At 49.7% G+C, this 9,825-nt stretch overlaps 1 protein-coding gene across 1 annotated transcript in view; it reads left to right on the forward strand.

Moving 5' to 3' along the window:
* Aldh1a3 (aldehyde dehydrogenase 1 family member A3) overlaps window positions 1-9,825 on the forward strand; it is a 34,156-nt gene that overhangs the window by 16,506 nt on the left and 7,825 nt on the right. Inside the window, exons 7-11 of the mRNA XM_005357785.3 lie at window positions 440-553; window positions 1,652-1,754; window positions 3,457-3,641; window positions 7,744-7,908; window positions 8,970-9,127. Coding sequence (XP_005357842.1) covers window positions 440-553; window positions 1,652-1,754; window positions 3,457-3,641; window positions 7,744-7,908; window positions 8,970-9,127 — 725 coding nt within the window. The remainder of the gene's footprint in view (window positions 1-439; window positions 554-1,651; window positions 1,755-3,456; window positions 3,642-7,743; window positions 7,909-8,969; window positions 9,128-9,825) is intronic.

The following is a 9,825-nucleotide window of genomic DNA, read 5'->3' on the forward strand; positions in this document are numbered from 1 at the left end:
AATGTTCATGTTCACATATATACACATGCAGACATACAAGCACACACACATATCTGCACACACATTCTTCCCAACACACACACACACACACACACACACACACACACACACAGGCAATCTTATACAAGAGGACCACTGCCACCTAGTGGCATTCCTGAACCTTTGTCCCCCTGAGTCCTGTAGAGTGAGAGGCTCTTACAGGGAGAAGGTGATCAATTCACCTAAGTACCCAGCTTGCAGCAGAGGGTTAGGATGAGGGGTGGGAAGAGGGGCACGCTGCCGATGTAGGTGTGTCCTGGCCAGTGCATGACCCAGCTTCCCTTGAGGATGCTGCTCTGCTTGGGAACATCACAGGGCTACAACTCTCGCCACCCCTGCAGATGGGTCTGCAGCTGGCGCTGTCCATCTGATCCTTTGATGCCGTTTCTGTTCTTCCCAGGTCGGGTTCCCTCCGGGTGTGGTGAACATCGTGCCAGGCTTTGGGCCCACAGTGGGAGCAGCAATCTCCTCTCACCCACAGATCAACAAGATAGCCTTCACGGGGTCCACAGAGGTGAGCTTCCTCTCTGAGCTTCTGGCAGCCACAACAACCACTCTGTCCTCTGAGACCCACAGACATTTTCTTGAGATGTTCAAATGCAATTCGCTTCTTCTATTCTAAACCTAACTATTAGTAAAATGTCACTGTTCCAGTCTCCAAGCTAAATAAATAGTTGTTAGAACTTGGAAGACTTTAAAAAAATAAATGAGAGATAAGATAAAATAAAAATGTAAAACATCTGTATAGTAAACAATAGCATATCAATTACAGCTAAGAGATGATAAACCAGTTGTATTGCCTGGAGCTTTCCAAATGTTTATATGTCCTTCATATGTGAAGAGCACCTAAAAATCAATGAAAAAGAAGAAGACAAGCAGGATGATGGGGAAAATAGATGTCTCTGAACTATCTAGTCTGGCTAGAAGCTCCTCCCCGGCTCCTGTCTCCCCCCCCCCCCCCCCCCCGTAGCAGCCAGGGTAAGCATCCTTAGAGACTCTAGTCAGAATTAGACCATAGCCTCTATCCACCATTCATCTGCATGGCATTAAACAGTCCTGGCACTGTGCACACTGAGAAATTCAGCTCCAAGTTGTGGGCTCTGTGCTGGACTCCTGGGTCTTTCCCAGCTCAGAGGTTCTTGGGGTCTAGTTATACTTGTTGCCAGGATGTGTCAGGAAAGGCATTTTAGGCCAGTGCACCTCTATCTGCGTACCCAGGGTACAGAGAGACCCTGTCACGGTGGGGGTGTTATCCTGTGGCACTATAGGACAGTTACCAGTTCTCACTCCTCCTCCCGAGGTGGGCTCAGTCTCTAAGGGTTCTAGATTGGCCACATGGCATCACCAGGATAAGCCATCTTTACTGTTTCCCTAACTTGACAGTCCCCTCATCTCAGCATGATCTCCATAGCAAGCTGGCAGAGTCTTAGCTGTCACTCTTAGCAGGGTGACTAGCAGCAGTGGCCATCCTGGGGAACCGAGGCTGTGTGACAATGTGATACTGAGGTGCTTCACTGAGTCAGATGACCATGGTACCACCAGGCCTGCCTGCCTCTGCTGGGGCCAAGTTCACCGTGTCTAAGAGTTCACGAAACCTGTTCTCACCCTGAAGGTTGGCAAGCTGGTTAAAGAGGCTGCCTCCCGAAGCAACCTGAAGCGGGTCACGCTGGAGCTGGGGGGCAAGAACCCGTGCATCGTGTGTGCCGACGCGGACTGTGAGTCACGGGGGCTGTAGCTCTTTTCCTCACTTCCTGGTGTCTGTTCAGAACCCATGAAAAGAGGAGCAAGCACACGTAAGGGGATGCTTCCCTCATGAGACGGGCCACCTGCTGTCCCTCTCAGAGCCAGGCCTATGAAGGGCAAGCCTGTGGGTGGCTTACAGGTACTGCAGGCTATGCCTTCTGAAGGCTAAGATCACCTTCCTGCACCTAAGAAAATAGAGGGAGATGCAAGGAGCCCAAAGACCAGGTCCAGTTTCTCCTGCAGGGGCTCTTCTGGGTTAGGGAAGGAGGAGGCGGGCTCCCCACTCGGTCTGCTATTTTTCTGTCCTTCAAGCCAGTATCCCTGCACTTTGGTTCTTGAACAAGTTGAAGTCTTTCTTCTTATGTTTTGGGCCTGGTATAGCAGAGGACAGCCTTGCTGACCCTTCAGAACACAAAACAGAAACAAGCTCTGGGGGTGATTCCTGTGTCCCTCCTTCCCTGGGAAAGTCACCTACACAGCGGCTGGGACCAACTAGTGTCTTGCCAGAGCCCTGTGACACAATATTAAAATGTGTGTTACTGTTGGCTACTGTGTCCAGAAGAAGGCAGAGAGAAACACACTGGGCATCCCTTCACCTGCTCGCTGGGTCACCTCATCTTAGGTCACCTCTCAGAAGGTGTGAGTCCTCAAAAGCCTTAGAACACCTAAACTTTAAAGAACAGCCTCCTCCGCTGTCTGCTGGTGCCAAACCCTGCGCAGAGAACAAAGCCTTACACTCCACACTCAGATAAGACTGGAATTGAAAATAGCCCTGAGAAATAATGACACAGTTTCTCACGAAGATGTGAAGGAGTGGTAGACGTTCCTTCCCCTGAAGCTGGTTTTCAGTGGGAGAGAAGAGCGAGGAAGGAAGCCAGGGAGACCGTGGAGAGGGATTGCCCAGCTCTTGCCCAAGAAATGTTGTTGCTGGAGTCACTTAGAGAGGTTCTATGTTTCCTACTGTGGTGCATACGTGGGGTTCCAAACTCCCATCCCAAAGAGCCAGGACTTTTTTTTGGTCCTACCTTCTGTCTGCTGGGTGAAGCTGAAGGGAACCCCACAACAAAGCCCTAGAAGCAGGCTATGGATGGGCTGGTTTTCCAGGGTCATGAAAACAGAGCCTGCCCGCCTTTTCCTCCTGCCTGCTCCTCCAGGCACGCCACCCCACAAAATTAAATCCTGACATAATGTCCAGGGTGTCACACGCCATTCTGCCACTTCGGTCATCCTTCTCGGCTGTCAGGAGGGACAGGAAATGAACTGGTGTCTTGAGGAGAGGCGTTTGAGCCTAGCCCCTGGCTCAGCTGCAGGGGTGCAGCAACGACAGGGAGCCTTGAGAGACTGTCCTGTTACAGCCCTGCTGGGGTAGGGACAGGAAAGCTGGGCTGGGGGATTCCCATGGACAGATGAGCTGGAAGTGTTCCGGTTTGGCGCTCATTAGCATATTAATGGCGCTGAGAAATCTTGCTTCTTGGACTTCGTAAACTCAGACTTGATGGATCTAAAATCCTTTCCCCCTCATCCTCTCCTTTGGGAAGCACTGAGAAAGAAAAATTAGTTTCTGAAATGCAGTCATCTGGGGCCTGTTTTCTTGTGGGGGCAATTAGCGTTCCAGCTGTCGCCCGGCCTGCAGTAACAACTTAATCGTTTCCTTTCGCCTCCCCCGACCCCCAGTGGACTTGGCGGTGGAGTGTGCTCACCAGGGAGTGTTCTTCAACCAAGGCCAGTGCTGCACCGCGGCCTCCAGGGTGTTTGTGGAAGAGCAGGTCTACGGGGAGTTCGTGAGGAGGAGTGTGGAGTATGCCAAGAAGAGGCCCGTTGGAGACCCCTTCGATGCCAAAACGGAGCAGGGGCCCCAGGTAACCAACAAAAAACACATCTCCACGTGTAGTGCTCCTCTGGGGGCCGAGCTAGGTAGAAGTATGGCCGTATGGCCACAGACAGGGTTCCCTGCAAGGAGAAGAACCAGATTGCGCTGTCATGTGGAAGCTGAAGAACTTGGTTTTGTCAGAAAGTGGAGCTACAGTCATGGGAAAGAGGGAGGAGCCAATGAATCTGGGCCACAAGGCTATCCGTCCATAGTCTATACCCTGTAACCTTCTTGATATGGTGACCTTGAAACTCTGGGGATAGGTCACGGAGAGAGTTTCCTGAACCCTGAAGAAGAGGGGCACAGCCAGGGCAATGACTGACAAGTCTTGACTCAGGGGCCCTCAAGGCCATGTGGCTTACATCATGAGATAACCCCCAGGAACCAAAGGGCGGAGAAAGTCTAGGGATTGGACTATATACTGGGCAATGGGAACGGGTTTCTGCCAGCCTGGTTTGGGAAGCCTGGACAGGATGCAAATGGATGGAACCATGGAGTTTAATAACGTTTGTAAAGGGCACATTCTGTGTGGCTTTCTTGCTAATGGTAAGTGAAGCCAAGGGAAGGATATTCAAGAGGGCCACCTGGCCATCCCTGCATTGTCGCAACAGAACATGGTGGCGGTTCTTTGTGTTTTTGCCAGGCTCCTGCTTAACCCTGAGTTTCTAGCCATATCCATGACGTACCCACCATTGTCTATCCCAGAAGCTCATAGTTTACCACTGAGTCGGCACCAAATGTTTACACAGGAAGCTACTGAGCTCAAACTGAGCTCCGTGGCTTTGCTCCTCCCAGCCCTTAATCTCATCTCGGAAATGAGAGTAGTAAAGGGTGTCAGAGAGATGGCTCAGTGGTTAAGAGCACTGCCTGCCCTTCCAAAGCTCCTGAGTTCGATTCCCAACAACCACATGGTGGCTCACAACCATCTAAAGTGAGATCTGGTGCCCTCTTAAGGAAGAGACTTCATAAACTTAGACCATGAAACCCAATATGGACAAGTTCAACAGAACTGCCATATATGGTCTGCCCACACAAATTTCAGTGTTGCCAGGGCATAAATTTTATTTCAACCACATCACTGTAAAGTACTCAATGGTGGGAACAGATTTGTTCTTAGGGAGAAGCACTGACTGGCAGTGCTCTAACCTAGGAGGCACACACATCCCTGTGTGATTTCAGGACAGCTCCATCAGTTTTGCCTAGCCATCCTGAGCGGATACTGGGAAGAAGTGGAGGGAGATTTTCCGGCCAAGGTGATGCCAACCGTGACCCCAGTGCTCTGTGTTCTGTGGCTCTGATGTCCTGTGTTTCTGGCAGGGAAATGGTGTACATACCTCATTCCCAACCTCAATCACAAATTCTGAAGTCCTGACGCAAGGTAGTCTGTGGCCTCGGTGCAAACACGGCCCCAAATTAGTAACAAATTCACAAGTTTTTGAGTTAATCTGGAATGGAATAGGATCTTTTTCTCCTCTCATTTCCTTCCTTTTCTTCCCAAGTCTCCAGTGTGGTGTTTGGAGCCAGATACACAGGTTCTTCCCAGGAGTGGGTATCCATCCCACCTGCGCTCTGCTGCGCAGACTCCCTTTGGAACTCACTTAGCCTATCTAACCTGTACGTTATATTAGGATCCTGTGATCTCCCTCCTTCCAAGACCTTTAAGGTTTTCCTCTGCAAGGATGTCCAGCTGCCTAAACACTCCTGTCTGTCTCAGGCCTGTGGAAGAGCTAGCTGACCTAGATCGGGGGCCAGGACTGGAGACCGCTTGCTGGACCGCCCCATCATCTCTTGGGTTAGCTTGGCAGACAAGCAAGAAGGCCACCTGGCCTGCTCGGGATCCAGAGGCGTCTTCTGCAGAGCCAGCACAGCCGTGGATGGTCCCGAGGGAGCCATCTTTTCCCACTTCTGGTGCTGCGCCCTGGCCTGTCATTTCGCTTCCTTACAGATCTTTCTTCCTGTCCTGTAGGCACCAGCTGACAGTTCATGAACGGCTATTAGATTTAAAAACAGCATGTTTATGAGGGCTCATGGGGTGGGGGAGTGAAGTTTGGGAGTGTAGGGGTTCTGACGGGGACCCATGTTGCCTACAGAGAAGATGAGACCTGTCAGTACAACAAAGTTCCAGCCAGCAAAGACTTGAGGCTTGACCTAGTTGCTCCGGTGAGCTAAGTTGGCCCCCTAGGAGGAGAGAGGTTTTTTTCTTTTCACATTTAAAATTATGTTTTAAGTGGCATTATTTATTTAATTTTTATGTGTATACATTTGTGTATACATGTGGGGACCGGAGGACAGCTTGACAGGGACAGCTATCTCTTTCTACTGTGTGAACCCCTTGCCGAGTCCAGCATCGTCCTCAAGCTGTCAGGCTTGATGGCCAGCCCCAGTATTTGCTGAGCATCTCAACGGCCCCATCTGGAACTCTGAAGCCAAAATGTGGATCACCCAGAGAAGCTGACGGGGCTTGAAACTCAGGTGTTTCGGTTTCTTTCCTTACTTTTTCTGGGTGTGTCAGCCCGTGGCTCTAAACCCGAACTGTGTACAAAGGATTACAGTGTAGGGGTTCCCCCCCGCCTGCACCACCCCACCAACACCCGTTCTTACCTCTCCCCGCCGTGGGGAGTCCCATGGTTCTTTTATTCCTAGAATCTTCCTCCAGGATTTCCTTACAGGTAGGCAAGCAAGTGTGATTATGCACTTGGATTTCTTCCCCCATCTCGCCGCGAAAGAGGTCACGCTGGTACCACCATTTGATATCTGGTTCTTCTTTTATTGTCCCTTACACAGAAACTCAAAAGAACTTTCTATCCTTGAAATGTGCTTGTTTACTTTTCATCCTTTTTCTATATTACATATTTATGGTATGCCTGTGTGTGTTCATATGTGTGTGCAGCCATGTTTACATTGTGTGTGCATGTACTATATGTTTGTGTGGAGGTCAGATGTCGAGGTCAGGTTCTTCCTCTATCGCTGGCCACCATTTATTTTTTGAGAGGATTATAGGTATGGGTCACCATGCCCCGATTTTCCCATGGATTCCAGAGATCTGAACTTAGGTCCTTAAGTTTTGCCAACTGAGCTGTCTCCTTGGCCCTGAATTTTTCTTTCCTACTTAGTGTTACTGGAATGTAACCAAGTCTGCTATCTAAAAGCCTCAGGAATCGTGTATCTGCTTAAATTCTATCTCTCTCAGCCTGGGAGGGAAGAAACTGGGTCAACTGGGTCATGATAGAACATTTGGATTTGAGGAAGAAAGCTCTGAATGAGGACAGAATGAGCATCTTCTATGCCAAGCCATCCCCAAGAGGGGTAGCCTTTTGACAGATGGTTGAGTACTGTGTCCTGCAGCTGGGTGTCAATCTGTGGCTTGTCGTACAGAGCACCTTGGAGTCAATGAGGAGGTAGTGAAAGGTAGAAAGGACCTTTCTGAGTTTGTTTTCCTCCAGCCAAGAAGCAGCCCCCATCCCCTACTGCGAGGCTCATGCCCCTGTTCCCAGGGATGCTGAATCAAGTACTCAGCTCTTGCCCCCTCCTCTGCACTATGATGGAATAATTCCAGTAGTACCCATCCCCCAAGCTATGGTGCACAGGTAAATATTGACACCACCAGACTTGAATTTAGACAAACTGAAGGTGTCTTAGCCTAAATATATCCCAAACACTGTTTGGTGTATACTTATACTACAAGTGACCACGCGTTGTGGTTCTGATAGTCGCATTTAGCTGGGCATCTTGTGTTTTTACTTGTTAAATCCAGTAATCCTAGCAGAATGCCAAGACCTGAGGGAATGCAACCATTTCAGAACCCGTTGAACCCTTACACTTGACCTCTCAGCACAAGGAGGGGAACTAGACATGTGAGCGAGGCCTTAAGCTGAAGGTGAGAGCGGCCAACCTCTTCGTGGCCCCCTGTTCCAAAGAGCCCCGGTTTGTGCACGGGAGGACTATCTGCCCACAAGGCTGTCTGTTCTCTGATCTAGGACTTGACAAGGACACAGAGCAGAGGACCCCTGATGGTGCTGAGGGCCCTTGAAAATAAGACAACAGTCCCCTTCTGGGAGCAAGTGCCTCTGATTCCCTTCTGTGTTTTGCAGATTGATCAGAAGCAGTTTGACAAAATCCTCGAACTGATTGAGAGCGGGAAGAAAGAAGGAGCCAAGCTAGAATGCGGGGGGTCAGCCATGGAGGACAGAGGGCTGTTCATCAAACCTACTGTCTTCTCAGATGTTACAGACAACATGAGGATTGCCAAAGAGGAGGTGGGTGTGGCTACAGCCAAAACTGGGGCTCCAGGGTTCCTTCAAAGAATTCTTCTGAAGCCCCAGGAGTCCCGGAAGTCTTTACAGGGCGGACAGTTCCATTCTGGGTGGCCCTGCTGTCTTTTGGGGATCTGAGTTTCTGGTGAGCCCCGAGACCTACAGCAGCTGTAGTTGCTCCAGCCCCATTTCCATCCTTGCTCACGGTCTCCAAGCAACAGCAGTTCATCTTTTTCCAACTCATGCACAGCCCTGGGGCCAACATCTCTCAGCCTTGTGACTGTTACCAGGCGCCAAACTATGGACTCAGGACCTGTGGTACTTCACACTCCTCAGACTGTTCTTAAACAACAAGAGTCCCTCAAGGAATGTGCCCCAGCTATAATTCTCCTTGACCTTTCTGCCACAGTTGGGGAGAATGGAGATTAAGCAGATCCCCGTAAAAGCGGAAATCTCCCCTTTGCCTCTCAATCCCAACATTAGGCACATGGTGGCTGTTTCTGCACAGGCTCAAAAGAAGCAAGTTTGAGGTCAAGTGACTAGATTTTCAAGAACAGAAGAATGGCCATGTGAGGGGTGGGCATGGGCTTCCCTGTAAGGAGAGTATCCTTTTCTGTTTTGTTTTGGTTTTTGGTTTTTCAAGACAGGGTTTCTCAGTAGCTATGGAGCCAGTCCTGGAACTCACTCTGGAGACCAGGTTGGTCTCAAATTCACAGAGATATGCCTGCCTCTACCTCCCAAGTACTGGGATTAAAGGTGTGTGCCACCATCGCCTGGCCCGGTACTTTCTCCTAGATGTGTTGAAAGGTTTCTCACAGTTCTGTGGTGGTACAGGGCTTAGACTGTTTTTTCCCTTGTTTTTTGAGACAGGGTTTCTCTGTGTAGCTTTGGAGCCTGTCCTGGAACTAGCTCTTGTAGAGCAGGCTGGTCTCGAACTCACAGAGATCCGCCTGTCTCTGCCTCCACCCTGGAACTATGGAAAGGCATACAAACTGGGTGCCCGATCAGGGCACACAATCCCCTCCACGCAGGTCTGCTATTACTCTCCTTGTGATTGATTACAGATTTTCGGACCAGTGCAGCCAATACTGAAGTTCAAAAATCTTGAAGAAGTGATCAAAAGAGCAAACAGCACTGACTACGGACTCACGGCTGCGGTGTTCACCAAAAACCTCGACAAAGCCCTGAAGCTGGCTTCTGCGCTGGAGTCGGGCACAGTCTGGTGAGCTAAGCATGTGAGCTGGAGCATTTGCACCATCTGAGCTGCAGGCTTGCTAGTTTCATTTTCTTCGCATTAACGGAGATTGCGTGATGTGCTCTCATTGAGTGATTTGGTGACTGTCTTGTGAAATGGGTACCCGATGGCCTTAAGTCCTCATTTTTCACCTGGAGAAGTCAAGGCATAGAAAGAGACAGAATAATTTCTCCAGCATCATGCAACTAGTACAGTTGGCCCTCAGGGTTTGACCGTAGAGCACTCATTCCTTGCTGAGAGACCAAAGTCTACGGCCACTCATGCTGTAGGAATTCTTATAGCTGGTGGTTACCCGCCCACTGGGGCATGGCCTCTTATATATGCTGATGTAGAGGATGCCTTTAGCCTCTGTTTTGGCCTCTCTGTTTCGGTTGCGGATTTCGGTTTTTGATCTCTGTTTAAGCAGAGGACTCTGATTTGTGAGTCTACCCCTAAATAAATAGCCATCAATTTTTCAATTCTGAGCTAGTGTGGGATTTTTTTTAGTGTCCTTCATTTGGCACCCAATAGGCCCAAAGCAGTTTCTTTGTTAACCAATGAAAGCAACACAAAGTCTCTCCTACACCACACTCAAGTCTCTCATGTGTGCAGACAGCTTAGGAACATCCTCCAGCTTGATTGCTTATTTGCTATTATCTGTCTGTCTATCTATTATCTGTCTGTCT

Source organism: Microtus ochrogaster, chromosome 22 (assembly GCF_000317375.1).
Source record: "Microtus ochrogaster isolate Prairie Vole_2 chromosome 22, MicOch1.0, whole genome shotgun sequence".
NCBI lineage: Eukaryota > Metazoa > Chordata > Mammalia > Rodentia > Cricetidae > Microtus > Microtus ochrogaster.